The sequence below is a fragment of the Echiichthys vipera genome, assembly GCF_963691815.1.
Source record: "Echiichthys vipera genome assembly, chromosome: 14".
NCBI classification, from domain to species: Eukaryota; Metazoa; Chordata; class Actinopteri; order Perciformes; family Trachinidae; genus Echiichthys; species Echiichthys vipera.
The window spans coordinates 16,676,567-16,697,066 of NC_139839.1; the positions used below are offsets into that span (position 1 = coordinate 16,676,567).

Consider the following 20,500-nt stretch of genomic DNA (forward strand, 5'->3'; position numbering starts at 1 on the left):
ATTTGTGCGTTCATGGGGGCAGGGGCTTGGGTGTAGGGTGGTGGGTGATGTAACAATGACAGCACAAGGAGGGGAGGGGGGTTTTTGTGACTTACCGTGACAGCACAAGGACAAAAGACCCCCAGGCCTCACATGTAGGACGGACATCTGGCCTTGCAGCCTCTCGGCCAACGCTGCTGAAAAGACCATGCCTCCTTGTTTACTTCTCCAGCACTCTGTACATGTAGAGCAGTCCATCACAAGTGTGTGTGCGTGTGTATAAGGGGCGCGTGTGTGCGTGTGTGTGTGTGTGTGTGTGTGCCAACTGTGCACATCTCTTTGTGTCATATGTCTTGTTTGGCAGCAGTCGCTCCCCAAAGCAAGAAAATACGGTGAAAAAAATCCAAAAGAACATGTGCTCATCTCTGTGAAGAAACATCAGGAGTAAAGAGGAGAAACTGACAAAACTAAAGAGCCTGTGATTCCTTCCCTACACAGCTTTCGGGTTTTTCTTCCCTCTCGTCCCTCCACGGAGCACAATCAGGCTGCACCTGCACCTGTAGTGACAAGCTGATGTGAAAGAGTGACTCTGGAACTCTGGAACCAACCTTTGCCTGCATGACTATGGCTCTGTAGAGAAACATTGCTACTCCTCTGTGGTTGGTGAAGGTGGCATATTTGTGTGTGTGTGTGCGTGTGTGCGTGTGTGTTAATGCGTGTAGGGGTGCAGCTACAGCCAGGAATAATTTAACATGACCTGCTGGCTTTAAAACATCATGCCAGCCTTAAACATCTGTCATCAATCCGCCACATATCTGTGCAGAGATACGGATCCCGTATTTCATTTCAAGCCAACTTCTTTCAGACAAACCTCCGTCATCGAGTCACTTGAGTTCAGGTTACCTGCAGTCAACTTGCCTATTTTCTCTTTAAAACTGATGGCATATTATCAGATTTAATGTTCGGATACTTCAAAAATATTGAAACACTGCTGGTGCGCAGTTTGCCCCCGTAAAACTTTATCCAGGAAAAAAAATGTAACCGGAACATGTGTGACTCAACTGTACATCACACGTGCAAATATTTCATTTGAAATAAATATTATACGTACTTTCTTATCACTTTCAAGAGGAAAGTGTTAGAGACACTTTATTGCACAGCTGGATGATGTGTCGCACATTTAAATCAACATTTGGTTCTGAACACTCCGTATTCCTCGTGGCAAAAATGATCCATAAAATAATGTGAGCTTCTTTATTATTGCAAGCAATGTATCTGCAAATTCCACAGATAATTGGAACGCATGCGTACTGCACATGACCTGTAGCATTCATTGTGTACAAGCATCTCAAATAGGGTTCTTCATAGATATTCACTAAGAGAATTCAATATCCCTCTCAATCATTTTGATTATCTGACAATTACAGATGAAAACCAAGGATAGACTGAACAGGAATATAAATGCTTTCACTGAAAAGTCTATATTTAGTGATGGATTTTCCTTTTTTTCAGGTGCTAGCACACAGTGGATCAACATTTCATCCTTTCAAATACGTTTTTATTCTACAACAGTGGCAAACAGAAGGTCGTGTTTATTACCTACTGTGACTTGAAGGTCTAGTGCCGCACACTGTCACAGTTTCCCATTGTGCCCCAAAGCATCCCTGTGACCTTAAACCTTAAAAAGCAGGAATGATGATCCTTGACCCATAAAAAAGAAAAGATAAAATACAGATGTATGCGCTCTCTAAGTGCACTTCTAGTTTAATCCATAATTTGTGTTGACAAATGTAAAATGCGGATATTCTCCAATCTGGAAAATGATTCCTCTTTTTTCCCAGAGAGATGAACATTAATAACTCTTGGGGTCTTACTATCTTACGGTATATTGCAGAAAAACTATGTGACTGTGACTATAAATGTTTGGATTGAATACAAACAGAAACCTGACTCAACTGTTCAGGTGAATCTAATGAGACACTGGGCGATCGTCGCCCACCTGCCTCTCCCCCATCTTCTCCTTCTGGTATTTAAACTGCTACTCATTTCATTAATGCATCTGTGTCCTTTTGTCTTTTTATTGGTGTCTTATGTGTCCTTTTTTTATATGATCTGTACGTCTCGTATTGAGTTGTTGGAACGCGCGGAAGATCGGAGAGGGGGAATGTTATCCACTGAGCGAAGTAGTGGAGTGGGTGCCATGCTACGATTGTACCTTGTCCTAATGAGCACTGAAAACAGAAAACATTGTAGAGGTTCATCTGGTTTGCTAACATTCCTTCCATAGCTGGTTTGCGTCTAAACTCAATCCTGTACAGAAGTTATCTACTCTGTGTTGGTATTAGGTAGCTTCGTCAGGCATTTCCCATATAGCATCCGTCTGTGTGTGAGTGTGTGTGTTTGTGTGTGTTAGGGGGCTACCTCAATCTGCACTAGAAGATGCCTCACTCGTGTTGTCCACCTTGACTTTGACTTTGAGGTGCGGGGTAGCTGCTTAGTCATATTGTACCTCCATTGCACAGCAAATGTACAGAAGATGAAGGAGTGATGTTAGACAGAAGGACGCAACAGAATTCATGCATGTAAAACAAACTATACACTGTATCTCATCTTCAAATAGGTTAAGATTGTTAGGATATGTATGTATGTATGTAAATATGATGGGTAAAAAACCCTCCTTTTTCAGAATTATGTAACTTAAAAATGACAATATTCAGGTTGCTCTATGTTATGTATCAATAAATGTTTTGCACCCTGAAAATTTAAAAAAAGAGAAAAAGAACACACGCTGTCTCTGCACTCCTGGATCCGGCTCTCCTGTTTGGGCTTTATCGGACACTCCTTCATCTGGACAGAAAGCTGATGAACGCAGCGCTCTGTGTGCGGGCCCACACAGTCTGTTCTGAGTACCGCTGTTGGGTGTTAGTACATGTATGTGTGTGTGCCGTAGGTGCATGAGGCCTGACAGGAAGCTTCGCTGGCCCCTGGGACGTTTGGCCTCTGCCCCCATGTACAGGTCTGAACTATGAGCACAAAGGTGAATTTCGGGACAAGAGACACCGCTGACGTGCCCCCTTTTTCTGTGGTTGCTCCTGTACATTCCTATCTTCTGAATGTGTAAACCTGTACACGTGGTGTGAAAATTCCTCTATTAATGTGTATCAAGAGAATGGAACAAAGACAAAAAATGTTACTTTTTAAATTATTATCATTATTATTATTATTATTATTATTACTCTTATTATTGTCTAGCTTTGTAAAACTGCTGATCCATCTGGCATACCTCAGCAGGCCTTTCCCCATCTTTGAAAAAGGACAAATGAGTGACGGGGAAATGAGGTTTTGGATAAACTATTTTTAATTGTGGTTGAAGCAATAGACTTTTTGAACTTTGAATTGTGCATGGCTGTGTCTTGAGTGTAAAAAAAACAACAAAATATTGCAGTTTGGGAACTGGACTGAAATAAAAAGAGGAAGAAAACCAGAGATGTGTTAATGCTTGGACGCTATTCTGACTCATTATGTTGTTCAGTGTTTTGCATTTCTTAAAGGTCCCATATTACCAAAAAAAATAGATTTACATGTTTTTTTAATTATTATTATTATAACCCGGGAACACTGACCAATCAGAGCAGACTGGGCTTTTTCAGAAGGGGGTCTTAAAGAGACAGGTGCTAAAACAAAGCGTTTAAGACGGAGGGTGAATACAGGTATATTCAGACAGACAGCATGGGAAGAATAATGTGTTTCTTACAAGTATGAACTTGAAAATTAGCATCATATTGGAATTTTAATGGTCATGAGAATAAAACACGATGATATGAACTGACAAAGGAGAAGATGCATTAAAGATATGTTTGACACATGAAATATGTATTGTACATGGTGTAGGTTTTTCTGCATAAAGGTGACTGTAAAGGACAAAAGAATGTAGGTTAAGACTTGAAGGACAATTTACTGCCATATCACTCACAGTATGGGTAGTGTAACATTTAAAAAAGGAATGATATCTTTACACGTAACTTGCAAAAATGTCAATATAAAAATATTTTATAAGTTACACAGAGATTATTTTAAAAGCAATAAAGATAATACAAAAGATTAAACATTTGAATAACAATAGCAGGAAATGACATTCAGCCGGTCCAACAGTGCCCTGCTCCCCTCTTAACTTTGCAAACAACTCACCAACATGCACACAATAATGTAAAAATCCCTCTAGAGCACGGACATCTGGTGGTAGGGAACATTTCCAACCGTGCCTGTTTTGCGCTTTGATGATGGCACGTGCCAAGTAAGATGTTCACCACATTGTTCAGAAGAATCATCCCTCTCAAGTCAATGACGAGATCACATGGCGGTCAGCTGAGTCGATGTGACGACCCTCACACCGATCTTACCAGGCATCTCGTCAGCCATCTGTCGTCCCCGCTTCCTCAGCTGAAGCTTCTGGGGGTTAAAGGTGTCCTTCACCGACCCGGACAACACCACTTGGCCCATGAACTCGTCCTTCACCGCGTTGCTGTTCCACACCTGCGGATGGGGAAGACCAGTCAAGTGTTAAATGTATGTAAGAGTTTAATCATCACATCCAAAATGACCACAGATCATCTGCAGGGCTTCGACAGAGGGCCAGTGTCTCTGATTTGATAATGGCGATCCATAATGTCATCAGGCAAAGATGATGACCTGTGCTCCCAATTACAGCCAATTACAAGCTGCCATTGCAAATGTCAGCTTACCACTAGTTGCATGTGAGCTTTTATAGATCATGGATTCAGTATTGTGAGCACTAAACATATTTACAGTATATATATTAAAAAGCCTTTAGATGTGGAATAAATGCCTTAAAAGTTGTTTTTTTTATTACTATTTTAACCTGATGAATCTTGTTTTTTAAATGTGCCCATTCGATGATGTGGGGGGGGGGGGGTTGTTATGAAGGAATTGCTACATTGTTCAAACTAATACGGATCAGATAATAATATCTAAGCACTAGTTTTATCAAAAGAGTAATTTGTTTGCATCACAGTGTAAAAATGACACGACAAAACCTGTAAAAGCTTCATGCCTCTCTTTTTTCAATATAAAAATTCTCTAAGTATATTTGGGTCAGGTTAACAAATGACCTAGTATTAATATATCTCTGAATTTCATGTTTTGGGATTTTTTTTAGATAAATTAAAGGATTCTGCAAAAGACTCTGAAAATGATCCTCCATATGCTTCCAAAAACATTGGATCATTGATAAAGACATTTCCAGCCTTTGATCTTAAAACAAGTCTGAAAAGTAAAAGTTCCAGAGAAATATGGTTTCCACTGGACAGTGACTCTGTTTGCACCGCCGGTCACTGAGATCATCAGGTTCTGGGACGCCATCTTACCGCCACAGTTATGGGCTTTCTGAGCTTCTTCCTGTAGAAAATGCCGCTGGTTGTAAACTCTGGTTGCAGGGTGTCTTTCTTGATGGTGGATCGTACGGACCGGCCCTCACAGGATATAATCACATATGGGTCTGCACCTACGTGAGGACATGTCAAGAAACATCTCAGCGAAACATGTTTGTGGACTACAGGCTGATCGCATGTCTGGCTTGTGTAAAGTCTTCTAACCTCCCGTACTGTCCTGGTTCTGCAGCTCCTCAGCTCCATGCACATAGACGTGAGTCACAACTTGTGGGTATCCAAGGAACGAACTCCAACATTTTACTTTTGGCTTGTCATCGACCAACTCCCTGTGAGAGGAGAGGAACATTTAGGCACCAGGAGAGAAGTAGATTGCCTTAGTCTTGGTACTCTGACCTAGATCTTGCTCTCATCAGATTGGAAGACATGGGAAGAGACATTATGTTCATGTTTCATAGACACAACACTGGTTTGACTAGCCAGCTTTGGATGACCTGTATGTGAGCAAACATGATTTAGTTCCTTCTTTAGGTCTGCCAACAAGAACGTCAGAGACTAAATCTGGCAAAACCGAATATTTGGCTCAGAAAAGCAGTAGAGGGGCTGTTACTTTGTAAGAGATTTAATGTGAACATAATTTCATAATCCCCATTCTCCAGAACAGTCATTTGAGTGTTTTCCTTGGATATAATCCATCCATTAGTGTCTGAGTTGAACAGTCAAAGAACAGCTGTGCTCTCGTGTTCCCTGCAATGTCTCTGAAGACCTGATCACTATAAGATATGTGAATGTTACATTTCTGTCTGACAACATAAACCCCGGTCATGCTGCTGATTTACACACTGTCACTGGTTCAACACCACAGTCGTACCTGCAGCCCGAGTCCACATCAGTGAAAACACGGATCATGTACTCCCCCAGTGTGTTGGGCTGGAAGGTGCTGGGGATGATGATGTAGCGGCCCTGTGGCAGCGTGATTCTCATGAACACCGTCCGAGCGTTGATGAAGGTGGACGTCGCTACAGACTGTTGGGTCAGGATGTCGTGCATCCGATACTTCCTGTTCAGTTCTACCTGGAACAGGAAAGACATTCTGGCTTTATTTATTGTTCATTTAAAGATCACAAATTTTGCTCCTCATCGGGTATAAAGTCGGGTCAGGTTACAACCATTATGCATTATATGCAATATATCTACAATACATGTACATATTATATACATTAAGTATTTTCTGTATGTTTTAATGGTGTGCTGTGTTCTGTAGAATGTATGTTTATTTGGGAGAAGCCACTCAAATGTCTACTGAGGTGGCCAAAGCACAGATGTTACAATTAAATGGGTTTAAAGGGTTTAAACAGTATCTGCTGCCCTTCACATATTCTTCTTCCTCCTGGTGGTAGACTAATAAAGAAAACTGTGTCATTTAAGGCACAAACTATGCATATCCTTGTTAGATTGAGAAAAAAACACAACAGGGAAATACAAAGTGTAGCAAGTGACAACATAAAAAGCACAGAATGTGGAGTCCATCAGATAGAGGAGGATACATCACTTGCATGATGACCATAGTTGACAAGGGTTAAAATCCAGGTTCAGGCTCACAGCAGTTCGACAGGCCTTGTGCACACAGCTCACTTTTTTCGATCACATGCTCGGTGTGGCACCAGCATTCATTGCTATCCAGAACCTGTCCCTTTGGCAGCGCTTCTGACAGTGTGATAAGAGTGTGTTTGAACTTAGCCAGATCTCTGACAAGTAAATCACATTACAGGAAATGTGATGTCAGTTTTGCCTCATACGGTTACATGGCCTCATTTGAATGTGGCAATCTAATCCCAACTTGTAGGATAACATGTAGTTTACAGCTGCATGAGAGGACCACATTGACTTTATAGTTTATACTCTACTGAAACACATTACTGAGTTTTAGTCGTTCTTATAAATGTTGCAGTGGTAGAATTGTATATCCCTACATATAAAACTTTTATGTGAGGTTGTGGCTTCACATAATTATTCACAGTATATTCTAACGCAAAAGGAATGTATGTGTTTGGTTTCACTCTGTTTTTCAGCTTGAAACAATCAACTAAAGTACGTGCATTTGTTGTGTTTAATCATTTATGATTTAGCCTCTTGTTGAAAAGGTCTGTTTTTGTTCTGATAAACCAAGTATCCAGTAATGCATGCCTGCCATTAAAATGACCCAACAACTGTACACTGTTTCCTCAACAAATGAGTAGAAAAGTCAAACGAAGTCAAATTCTTTGACCAAAACCAAAGCCAAACTGATGAAATGACCCCGTTATTCCAACACAAATAAACTGACTTTGTCTAACATCCGCATCCTCTGCAAATGCTATTTCCTCTGCAATGAACTCATCTCTGGTCGCAAATATGTTACTGCTATTTACTCCTGGTTCATCATGCAACACACAGTGATAGATCAGTTATCAACCATTTATAGATCAATTAAGTACAATTTGTTACCTTAAAGACAGTGAAGCCAATGGTTAGATTTTCTCCTTTACTAAATTGTCTGAGGAGCTTCATGTCTTTCTGTTGCAAGGAAATTAGAACCTCGTCCTCCGCCTTTGTAACATCAAACAAGTACTGTAAAAGAAATTGAAAAGGAGTGAGTATAAATGAATATGTTTGCAATAATGCGGGTAACGTGAGGAGTCCATCTGGAGTACCTGTGGGTTCTGCAGGAATGTCGGCTTGTGGTTGGCACAGCCACCGCAGCGGTTTAAAAGCGGCTCTGCATGTTTGGTCCAGCTCCCGAAGTACACAACCTCATTCCACGTCTTATGGACACTGATCACTGAAGTATTGATGACACGGCAGACGTCTGCATCTGTGAACAGCTTGCACCAGTCTGTGAACGACATCCTGTGAATGTGAAAGGGAAATAAACTATTACACTCTGAAAGAAGAGATGAACTCCACAGTCGGACTGTTGTGATTGGAGAAGTTAACCACTCACCAAAACTCGCCATCATCCTCTACTGTGATGCCAAGGTTGCCCCTCTCCATATCGCCGATCTTTGACCACTCTTCAGACCTGACAAACAGCAAGCAAAGCAAATGATGATGCACTCGTGAATTGCTGGATACAAATCATCGTAAAGTCATGAAATGTGGATATGAAAGGTTAGTAAGTCAGGTTACAGAGATTTCACAACAGAAGAGAAGATGACCACTCCCGCAGCATTAAGGACTTCTCTGCTGTCCCTCCATATGCTCGCTATGTTCCACACAGTCACAACTTTACCAAATGACCATTCAATTCAATTCCACCATCTTGTGAGTAGGAGTGTATGTTTGTTTGCACACCTTTGAGCTCCCGCCTCCTGCTCTTCCTTTGGTCAGAACTACAGTGGAGAAGAAATTAGCTTTAAGCACTTCTTACTTGTCACTCCAGGCTCCTTTCCACTCAGTCTGGCCCCAGGGGTTCCTCATGCGGATCAGATCAATTGTTTCGTTCTTGAAGTAGGCGATCAACCCATGACCCAAACGTACTTTCTTCACTGCAGTTACTGAGTATGCGTGGCCTTTCACCAGCCCGTTCCCCAGCTTGAGTTCAATCTCATGAGGCTCCGCCTGATGAAATTATAAAATCAACCGGTCAGTTTCTCTTCCGTGTAGAGATGAAGAGGCAAATGCTGAAGACGAGCAGAAACCTTAATGGAGCAGCTTATGATTCCTCCGCGGTCGTAGACCTTTAGCAGATCCTCAAACAGCTGGTCTTGTTTTTTCTGGTCCTGATAGTAAGCGTCTGTCTCCAGGTTGATGGCTTCAGCCACAGCTCCACTAAAGTCCACCACAGCATCTCCGGTGTTTCCCCCCTCCAGGGACTCATAGCAGCCATAGAGCCTGGACACAGAGGGTGCAAGGGAATCACAAACGTGTGTGTGTGTGTGTGTGTGTGTGTGTGTGTGTGTGTTAGTGTGTTAGTGTGTGTGTTAGTGTGTGTGTTAGTGTGTGTGTGTGTGTGTGTGTGTGTGTTTGTGTGTGTGTGTGTGTACGTGTTACAGAAATATGGAAATTTATGCAGTTGACCACAAGAATGGACTACATACTGTATTTATATCTTGTTACTAACATATTGCAAGTAGATTGAAATTTTTCTGCAGCAATACACAACATAACATGCTACAATACTTCATTTAAAAAAGGTCATATGTTTTATACAATGTACTGCCTATAAAACAGGAATTGTTGTTTTATTAGATTATAGCATATTGTTGTTATTATTAACAGCCTAAGTGGAAGCACGTGTAGTAGTAATAGGATTCATATTTGTAGCAGTTGTAGTAGTTTTTGTTGTAATTTATTATATTTTAACTTAACGATGATCATAGAAAGGGCCTATAAAGGCCCAGGTTTCTGTTTGAACATGTTTACGAGTTTTAATGTTCAAAAAACACACAGGTTTTCTCATACTGTCTTTCTGAACATACACTTTCTACCCATATAGTATAGTTGTGACATCACAATCGTACAGAAGTCCTGACGACTCGTTTAAAGACAGTTTCTGTGTGAATTTCTCTGGGTGGATTGAGCATCTTTATACTTTCACAGCATCTATACATCACCTCAACCTGCTTTATAATAAAAAAAGACTAACTACAATATGGGACCTTTCATAACATAAGCTTACATTTTAATGATATTAAATAGATATTTAAACAATAACAAAACAAATAAAAATATATGTCTATAAAAGGGACAATGATGTTTAAGTTTACTGACTTGGCGTAGGCTTTCTCCAGCAGAGCACTCCAGAATTCGTTGTTGTTTTTCGAGTGACAGTAAATGAGTTCACCGTTGACTGTAGGAAGCCGGTCGTCCACTACCACATCCACCCACTCTGAAAACACCCAGAACTGAAAATGGAAGATTCCAGCATAGCTCTCGGGGTGATTGGGATCCCACTCCTGGTCCTTATGGTCAGGAATTACCTGGAAACACACAATTCAACAAATATCCGTGTCATTCTCAGTTGAAGTGGGGAATTTTACAGCTTTGTGGTCCCTAATGGGATTTAACTGACAGGTTTTAACAAAAACAAAAGCATTTTATTGTATCTTTGCACATTACAACAAAGTATTGAGTGTGTAATACAGTATTTAGAGCAAAGTAGAAAAGCTCTGGAGTAATACCAGATCCCATGTGATTACCACTAACTGCTGCTGATGTTTATTTCACACACACACACACACACACACACACACACACACACACACACACACACACACACACACACACACACACACACACACACACACACATACACACACACACACACACACACACACACGAACACACGAACACACACACAAAATTATGCTTTTGTAATATCATTTCATAAACTCCCCATTTCAGTGTTTTCAGGTTCAAAATTTTGAAAATCAGTAAGTTTGTATTGAGTATTGCACATTTGAGCTTTTTCTTTTCTTAATTGTGAATGAGTTGAACTTTTAACAGGAAAGAACTTATTAATAGACCAGATCAGAATTTGTGATAGCTTCCATAGACTCACGCTGGCTCCATCAGTAACATTTTGTACGGTTAGCTCTCTGAATTTAAAAAACTTAAAACTGAACACAAAGTTTGTGCCTGACATTTGATCCTCCATTATTAAGTTCTCCTCTTCTATTTTAAAATGTAAAAGTATTACATTTATTTAGAAAATGGTACAATATCGTAGCTTGGATGATGTACCCATCTAGCAACAATATTTTGACAACTAAAGGAAAAGGAATTTGGTTTTGCAGTTAATCAAGGGTGAACCCCCCTCAGGTGAATTCCTGATTTGACCTGAGCAGTCAGCTGGTTTCATTTTTCACCCTGTATATGGTTTCACCTCTAACCCTTTACCTCAGTGCTGCTGTTACCTGTACTTTGCTCATCAGCACTAAAGTCCATCAGCCTTTTTACTATTTGGTTACCAACACTATGTATGCCAGCTCCTCGGCTCACATGTTCAGAATAAAGGAACCCAATGAACTCACCTTCTTCCAGAGGTTTGGCTTCAAAGCCAGACAGGAGCAGGCAGCAACAAACCAGCAGTTTCCCACAATTCCCTGGTTCAGGTCATGAGAGCTGATGCCCTCCACAAACAGACGGGGCTCGTTGCTTATCTCCTATGACAGAAAAGTACGACTTTAGACACTTTTTCTCAGATCTTTGATCATCAATCAGACGTATTTAAAGTACGTCTGATTGATGTTAATGTATCACCTGTGCCACTCACCCCTGGTCGTTTCCACTCCACAGCACCTGGAGGTGGTTTCCTAAAATACAACGATGTACTGACGGCTGGGAACTCAGGATCGTCAAACAGCGTCTTGTCATTGATACAGTTCCTTCTCAGCTCGGAGTAGTGCTGGTTTTTGAACGGAGTAGCAGAGGAGAACATGGTCCAGACGTCCTGAAGCCCCACAGCTGCCAGAGTGACGACAGATAACAGATGCTGTCAGACTTAATATTGTGTTTAGTACTTTACCGTATTGCATGTGGGGAGGACTTTCCTCTGACTCCCGACTAATTTTTGGGCGAAGCCTGCTAAAGTCCTATAATTACAACCTACAAAACTCTGCATTTCCGGATCAACCACAGACTGCTATGTGACCAAGAGTCCCTCATACAGTGCTTGTTTGGTGAAGATACAAAATATCATTTGAAGCATTTTAAAAGTTGAAATATCAATCTTCACTAAAACAGGACTGTGTATACTAAAGCTGCATTTGTTGGAAACTTATTTTTAATAGCCAGGTTTGCTGTGTCTGTCTGATGGTCAAAAGAAATACAAATGTCTTTTTAATTTACATTTTTTAATCAATCAAGCCTGACAGAAAAGCAGAATAATTACTCGTCATTCACACAACAGGCAACAAAGGCTGCCACAGTTTGATTTGCACTCTGTGGCTCAGTTTTGACCCAAATTGTCAAAGTATTGCATATAATAGGTTTTTTTTAAATTGTGTTAAAGGCTGGATCTTGTGTCTTTTTGACAAAGGAAGTGGTCAGCAACACAGCTGTTTTCTCTGGAGAATGATGATATTTTAACTCTTGATCTGTTTGTCCCCTCACTCTGACCGCTCAGGGCTGCGTTTGGACAATACGTGCCAACAAAATCATTTTGGATAAATCTTGATTTGCCAAGGGTAACACATTACCAAAAAGACCCAAGACACATGTTTAGTTTTGTAAGCCAATAAGTGAGACATTTAAAATCATTACGTGAGCCATTTAGTAATAAAAAAAAAGGGGAAAATGTAAGTCATTTTTCAAATCCATAATAATGAAGAGAGAGGGCAGCAGATTAACCAGATCTAACAGGCAAATTAAACTTACATGTCTGAAACTGGAACAGCACTATGAAAGGTAACGTCTTGGATGTAAATATGAAAAATACTACATATGCCCTTAAGAAGGGAAAATAAATGGAGAGAAGAAGAAACAGCAAAGGCCCACCGTACCTTTCAGACAGCAGTATGAGACTTATTCCTCCCTGCTCCACAGTAAGGAAGTATTTGCTTTACCTGCTTGTGTCTCCCTCCCACGCACTGGTGGCCTATTTATGCATGTGCAATGTCAGAGCCACACCCGGACTGTTTGTTCTATTCAGTATTGGATTTTTGTTACCTTATGTTATCAGGAAGGAGTAAAAACACCTTGTCATACAGTTACTACCACATCTTTAGATTGAGAAAATGAATGATACTGTAGCTCTGGGGTATAAGAGGGTAGACTAGTGAGTCCGGGTGTGTTATCTGTTTGAAAGTTCCTGGCTAATGTGGTCAGACAGGTTATTTTTGGTTGGTTATTTGCTCGTCTTTAGCCGGCCATAAGTGCAGCACAGGACTGTAAAAAGTTTGTATCTTACGCCGATGAGGTCCGTTTACAGCATTTGGTCTCAAGTGCCTCAGGTGTTTGATCTTTGTATTATGTGTAAAGGTGACAGCAGTTCACATTCCAGACTTTTCCGTCATACGTGCTGCTGTGCGGTGGGGACACTGTTAGGGACAAGGTTTTTTTTTTCGGTGCTGCCTGTCATGGCAAGAGCTGAACACACCAGATCAGATAGGCAACAGATATCATCGAGCTCTAGCTATGTTTACATACAGTAGCTCACATTTAAAGAGGAGTTTGTACTGACTCCGACATGAGAAAACATACTAGTGAAGCAGTGAAAGTCACAGAGAAATGTAAAACACCACCTTTAGCACAAGTCAGCATGTCACTTAGTAGGAAGAAACAGGTGAATGGGTTTCAGGCAAGAAAAGAACTGAAGATGGCTCATAAAGTGCTGAACTGATGGTAATTATTCAAATAAAACACAGTAAGTGACATCTAGTCACTTACAAAACTAAGAAAAGAAAAAGAAACTAAGTGTGAGCTTGTTTTAAAAAAGGTAAAAGTAACACTCACCTGTGTCCTGGCAGTGATGAGCTCAAACACATTCAATGTGAGATGTGTTGAAATCAATCCTTCTGTAATAAGATCTGTCATATAAAACAACAGGCTGTTACGCGCTCATCTGCACACAAACACTGCCTGAAAACTGGTCTGACAAGCACCTCTCTGCAGCAGGAGGTGTTATGCAAAAGGCTGATATGGTGATTGCAAGAAGGGGGAGACTGAAATTAAACACCTTCACTCCCACCACCCAACTACTCATAGGTGAAACAAGCTAAAACTTGTCTGTTTTGTGAGTCTGTTCTTTTACAATGGCAAGTGAAAACTTCACTTTAACGTCTCAGCATATTTGCTGCTGGCTTTGTCACGGTTACATTTGTTTTAAAATGAATTTGTTGTGTTGTGTTTTGTCTCGCCAATAAAAAGAAAGAATAAATCTTCCAGTTAGCCGGAAGTCAGTCGAATAGAACAAACATAACTAACAAGCCGTGTATTGCTGTTCTCATGCTGTGAGTGAACTGCGGTATAATAAGACAAACTGGCAGGGTCTCTGTGGTGCAGGCTTAACGTTGAGGAGCAGAGGAGGCTCTTTGGCTCCGTCACACAGAGAAATCTTGTCTGGATAATTCTCAGCTTTGAAACTTAGTGTTAGAAGAATGTAAGCAGGAAGCCAACAGTAATAATGTAAATCCATGCAGGAGCTAAGAAGACAGGAAGAAGAAGAAACCGAAGAAAATCCTAAAATTAAAGTAAATCATTCGGCTCAGCAGCGATTTGAGAGAGAAACAAAGTGTCAGATATGATCACAAGTTCATGAGAAAATGCACGTTTGAGAAGAGGGAAGAAAAGACAAAACAATCTACGGTTGTCACTAGAGCCAGACCGATATAACAGTTTCCCGATATCGGCCTTTCCCAGAAATATCGTATCTATCGGAATCGGTATGTTATTTTCGTTTTGAGAGGATTTGAAAATCTTTTCTTACAGAACATATAATGAAAAAAAAGTGTTCATTTCTAAAACTTATTGACAATGTAATACATTGTATGTATACAGTGGCGAAGTCCCGACCCTTCCACTAGACCCCCATGGGACCTCTGAAATTGTAAAAAATGAATGGGTCTCAATGCATATTATTTAGTTATTTGCTGGCCCCAAATTAGAAATATGTTGTTTGTGGATTTAAATGTTAATTTTTCATGCTGAGGGTTTGACCGAGGGAAAGGAGAAAGACACCATGTCATGTCACGTACAGCGGTTCACGGTGCCGATCAAACCAAGGTGCCGATGTGTTTTGTTCCTGAATGTTCGATGCTATTATTCTCCCCTTGGAAAAAAGCGGTGAAGTGGAGCAGAGATATCACCATTTCTGTACCAGAGTACCTATATCATTCGCGTGATAAAGAGCTGTAGTTCACAAAGCGGCCTCACACAAAAACCTACCATTATCAAACTTCTTAGTGATAAATCGTATTTCTATTGCATGAATAAGTATCTTTAAAAACCGCAAACAACAAATGTGAAATTCATGGCTAAATTCAAACATGACCAGAAAATCATTTTTATTAGCCACAGGAATACATGCATCAGAAATTTATACTGGGGTCCCATGTGCCGGAAATGCAAAGGTGGGACTTCGCCACTCTATATAATGTATAATGTATGTCAAATATTCTTGAATAAAGTTATTTGTTTTAGAGGGCAGCCTTCTGAGCACCTTTGCAGACTCATATTGGTGCAAAATCCACATAGAAAAAGTTTATTTTCATTCCAGCTCATAAATTCACTTTATCTGCCACCATATCAGTAATCTGTGAATTTGTACCCTCTACAATCGGTATTGGTATCGATCTAAAAAATCCTGCATCAGTCGGACCGTAGTTGTCACTTTCGAAATCACTGCCCTGGGTAAATGTCTCTCTCTTCTTTGAGGTAATGTATGTGCTCACAGAAAATGTCATGCCAGTTAGACATTAGTTTTTATGAGATGAAGTCACAAACAAACAAAAAAGAAGATGGCAAGCGACCACAGATCTCTTCTTGAGTGATTTCTTACATTATTTTTACTAGTCTAAATATTTAAAATCAAACTATTGTTATTATTTAAATGGTCGTGTTAATATATTGTAACTCTGAGGGGCAGGGGCGAAAAAAGAAATACAGACGGCACCAGTTGTGTGAGGTGGGGCAACAGCTTGTAGGACACTGTGCACCTTGTTGTCTTCCCTGGAAAAACCCTGGAGAACACTTTTTATTTGCAGGTAGGACTTTATCATGTTTTTACCTATACCACACAGCCACCCAAGGGAATTTAGCCTACTAGTGTTGTAAATAATTAACATCTCTCAAGTCAAGTCGATTTTTTTTATACAGCTCAATAGCACAGATCTGCCTCAAGGCCTTCCCTCATAGTTTTGGAGCCCCAAAGTGGCAAAACAAGCAGGTATTGCTGGTTTAATAGTTCTATTGAAGTTCAATTGCACTAATCAAAATACCCTTGAAAGAGTCTTTTTTTTTTACACTTGTATTCCACAGCATATCCCCTTTTTTTAAACTTGTGTTAGTTTGTATTGACCAGCTAGCTGGGCTACTGCGGTTAACACCAGCTCATCACTTTGAAAGTAAAAGCTCTTAACCCAGCTTGAGAACCAGTTGCTATTGAGTAGGAATGTCTAATCCTGCTCCTGCACTGTCCTTCATGTTTTTATCAAACCCCTGACAAGCTTCAGTTGCTTGTTATTAAGCAGAGCATTAGAATCAGGTGTGTTCGAGCAGGGAGAAACCTAAAACATGCAGGACAGTAGCTCTCCAGGAGCAGGGTTCCCCACCCCTGCTACAGCGCATCTTTGGCCCTGTTAAGCTGAAGAAAAACAGAGATTAGTCCCTGCACTGTGTTTATTTTGAGCAGCAGCTAGTTGGTTGATCCAGAATAACATATGCATTGTTGTTGAGCTAACAGGAGGTAACTGGCTAAATTTGGTAGAAGTTGTTTAGACAGAGAGCATTTGATTGGCTGAAAGGTGAGGGAGTGGTACCTGGTGACAACACGACTGTCATGTGAAGCGACGTGAAATAAAAGTGTCATTGGGGATAATGGAATTATGCAATAAAACACATAAAATTGTTAAATTACTGTGTTTCAAAATACTGGTTTAAAATTTATTTTATACAATTTATTTATATGGTCAGTTATTTCATATTGTTGTATTAATTGATTCAGTGCTGAACACTGTGGGGCTCCTTATGTATCATTTAAGTCAACTCAGCAGGGACTGCGGATGATGTGTCGGGGTCACAGAAAAATATTTCTCTACCGGCCAAAATTTTAAAAGAAGTGTCCAAATGTGATGTGCATTGGCATTGACTGAGTTCGTTCATGCTCCCTTGAAGATAAACCTAAAAATATGCTCATACACAAAATATTTCATAAACTGGAGGACACTTCCACAGTTTAGTATTAAAGTCATGTCGCTTCCTCTAGTGCCACCCTGAGGACAAATTGTACACTTTCAACCCCACGGCCCAGGCTCCACAAAGTGCACAATTACTGTATCACTACATTGTTCACTCTGTCCACTGCTTTAGTAGTGTGGGATGTAATGAACATCACAGCCTCTTGGGGCTGTCAGCAGAGATTTACACTTTTCATCGTGCTGTTACAAAAGCAGCAGCTGACAGCCTTTCTGCTTGTACTCCAGCAAAGATCTGTCCCACATTGATATGTATATGTATATGTATACACCCTAAATATCGTAATTACACTATTCTCTTGTCATCTTCTAAGAAAAACCTCATCAACCCAGAGACAACCCTTGGAGATGTATACTGTGTTTGAGTTAGATTAGAACAGGGCAGGTCAAAGAGAAATATCCGTCCAGCCAATATTTGTGAACATGAAACAATTTCGCTCAAAGCCAGAAGGTGGTGAACTTTAACCCTTAATGTCGTCATCCAGAGAACAAGAACGGGGTTTGAAATAAGGGTAAATTCCCTGGCACAAAATAAATGGCAGCGGAGATTAGAGTATTACATTAGAGTTGTTCCCAAATATTGATTGGACTGTTCTAGGCTTGGATTGGCAAAAAAGACCTCCTACAAATTCCTACAAAACCACACCAAGTCTGTTCACCGTAGAGCTGTTCTTCTGCTATTAGCTTATGACACAACCCAAAAAACATGTCTTCTCTCAGACTAGTGTAAAGAAAGTTTGCATTAGGTAGAGCCTCATTTTAAAACAGAACATTTCAGAAAACGTGTTATGCAAATGAGTATTGTGTTTGTGTAAGTAATCAACTTTGGAAGTTCCATGGTGATATCTATTAGTTGTTTGTTTTTTTTGTTTGTTTTTTTACCATATCGACCTGCAGTGTCTTAAAAATGTATGGAATTTTACAATACATATCTGTAAAGGCTGTTTTCTCAAAATGAGTTTTTTCTCACTGTGAGGACGAGATCTCAACATTTTCGGTTCCATGTTTATATCTATTGAAATTCTGACGTTTTTTACACAGAGGTTTGTTCATATATCATTCATAGACTGATTTACACAACATTTCATTCCTAAAAACAGTGATAAAAAGAGATATCCAAAATCCGCTCTGTGAAAACCTACAATGTCAACAAAATGAAACAAGAATTCTGAACCCGGCTCTGTCCAGCGTTCACATTTCTGTTCTGCAAATGTGTGCAAATGAGCATATATTTAAATACTTAATGCCTCATTTATACAAACTTAACGTATCAGAAAACTTGTAATAGAAAAAAATATATATTTTCTTAACCTTTCTGTCATATTCAGGTCAAATCTGACCAATTTTCTTCTTTCATCAATCAAATATATTGTTTTTTACATACTCCACACTAGACATTTGACCATATTCAATTGCTGATCACCACTTTCATAGAATTTTGAGTGGTTTAGTCAACTTTGTAACATGGTGGTGTTCCCGGTTCATCCACCAGATAGTACACAACCACAAATCCACCACACACACACACACACACACACACACACACACACACACACACACACACACACACAAACACACACACACGCGCACACACACACACACACACACACACGCACACACACACACAACCTCACGTGAACCCCCTTCAGACTGAACAGTTAGGTGTCTCCTCATGCCCTACATCAAGCACACTTTTCAATACAAAATATTATCTGACCAGCTTCATCAATTAGATGCTACGGAGTCCCCACTTGCAGGCTGAACCGCTTTAGGAGTTCATTTTTGCTCACCTCAATAAGGATCCTGTGGCCTGTGGCCGATATGTATGCATTATCTGTATTTGTATTGCCATTTATTTTATGTAAATCAGCTTTATGTGACAGCATTGGAGTCCAAGACAAATTTTTGAGGATAATAAAGTGTATCTCATCTTATCTCTTATTAAAATGTATTATATCTTTTTGGGATACAATTAACAATTTATCTGTCTATTCTTTGTATATTCACTGCAGTTATTAATGTAAACCACGAGTCTGTGACATTGTTTACAGCTATACAGGGGATTTAAATAAAATTTTGGTGATGAAACTAACACGACACAAAGGTTAATGTGTGTAATCAACTGGGGAACTTTCAGGGCAATTTCTATTAGTTAGAGTAAGTTCTTACGCTCTTCACCTTCAGTGTCTCCTCTTTAGTTTCCGGTCATATTTACCATTCAGAGAGCACAAAAGCACACGTCTCATAAAATAACATTTTAATAAATTGCATGCTTACATGTATTGATTGATTGTCAGAATTTTTTTCAAATAAATCACAGTTTGTGTTTGAAACGAGAGAATTGAAGAACCAAATGAGCTGCTTCAGATGGAAACTTTCATGTTAAATCTGAGACTATAGCAACTGGGACAACAACCTAGAATCCTGCAGCCTCACCTCTGTGGAAGGGCAATTACAGAAAAAATAGTTTTTGCTGCTGATGATTTAAACATGACCTTGCAAAATGTTTGGCAACAAAGATAGACATTCAATTATCAGTGCCGATGTTAAACAGTTACAGACTTTTATTAAACATTTACAGAATGAGATAGTGACTTACCGATTTTAGTTCCTGTTTTTTTGTTCATTTTGGGCAGGATGCTGTTCTAAAACTTGAGTCAAGAAGTCAGTTTTATTGGAATAAAAATAAATTAAGTGAAGCTTCAATTCAGCCTCAGGGAGACGAGACAGTGTAAACACACTGTAGCCTGTAGATGGCAGTACACTCGTGTGTGTCTATATTTGAGCCCTGCCGCAGAGGCCGCCAGAGGTCACTCTCACTTGTCAGATCCAATGTTATATTTTACTGCAGCAGTGAGGAGGAGGGGATTTTCAAAAACGAAAATAAAAATGTCTTGTTATGGAAAGAAAGTGCTGTTATAAATCTACATTAAGATATTGCATATTTATCTTATGTGTACTTCAGTTTGGCACATATATGTAAATATGTACATTGATTCATTATGGACATGTGTGGAGTTTGGACTTAGATGCCATGTGGACTACTTCCTTATTCAATTATTTTTATTGTGATGTAATTATGACTTTTATTATTATGTTTAAAGCAGTTGCACCACTAGCCCAAGCCCAACATATAGTCTTAAAAAGCTGCTTTGTCTGTGTTTGTTTCCTGTCTGCTTTAACTTGCCCAAAATCAAGTTTTATTGTATTGTACTAGCTATG

At 39.8% G+C, this 20,500-nt stretch overlaps 1 protein-coding gene across 3 annotated transcripts; it reads right to left on the bottom strand.

Moving 5' to 3' along the window:
• Positions 1-3,756: 3,756 nt before the first annotated feature.
• On the bottom strand, positions 3,757-13,954 carry LOC310956586 (calpain-5-like). Of its 3 annotated transcripts, none has more exons than XM_083926867.1 (13): positions 13,821-13,954; positions 11,641-11,831; positions 11,399-11,530; positions 10,137-10,345; positions 9,065-9,257; positions 8,794-8,984; positions 8,368-8,445; positions 8,078-8,273; positions 7,872-7,994; positions 6,256-6,458; positions 5,592-5,713; positions 5,364-5,500; positions 3,757-4,512 (listed from the first exon to the last, which is right to left on the bottom strand). In XM_083926867.1, the coding sequence occupies exons 2-13, from the start codon at positions 11,803-11,805 to the stop codon at positions 4,330-4,332; spliced, it is 1,932 nt and encodes a 643-aa protein (XP_083782993.1). In that variant the 5' UTR covers positions 11,806-11,831; positions 13,821-13,954; the 3' UTR covers positions 3,757-4,329. The 3 variants fall into 3 exon arrangements, with proteins under 3 accessions (XP_083782993.1, XP_083782994.1, XP_083782995.1); XM_083926868.1 differs by lacking the exon at positions 13,821-13,954 and adding an exon at positions 13,276-13,389; XM_083926869.1 differs by lacking the exon at positions 13,821-13,954 and adding an exon at positions 12,744-12,806.
• Positions 13,955-20,500: the final 6,546 nt, after the last annotated feature.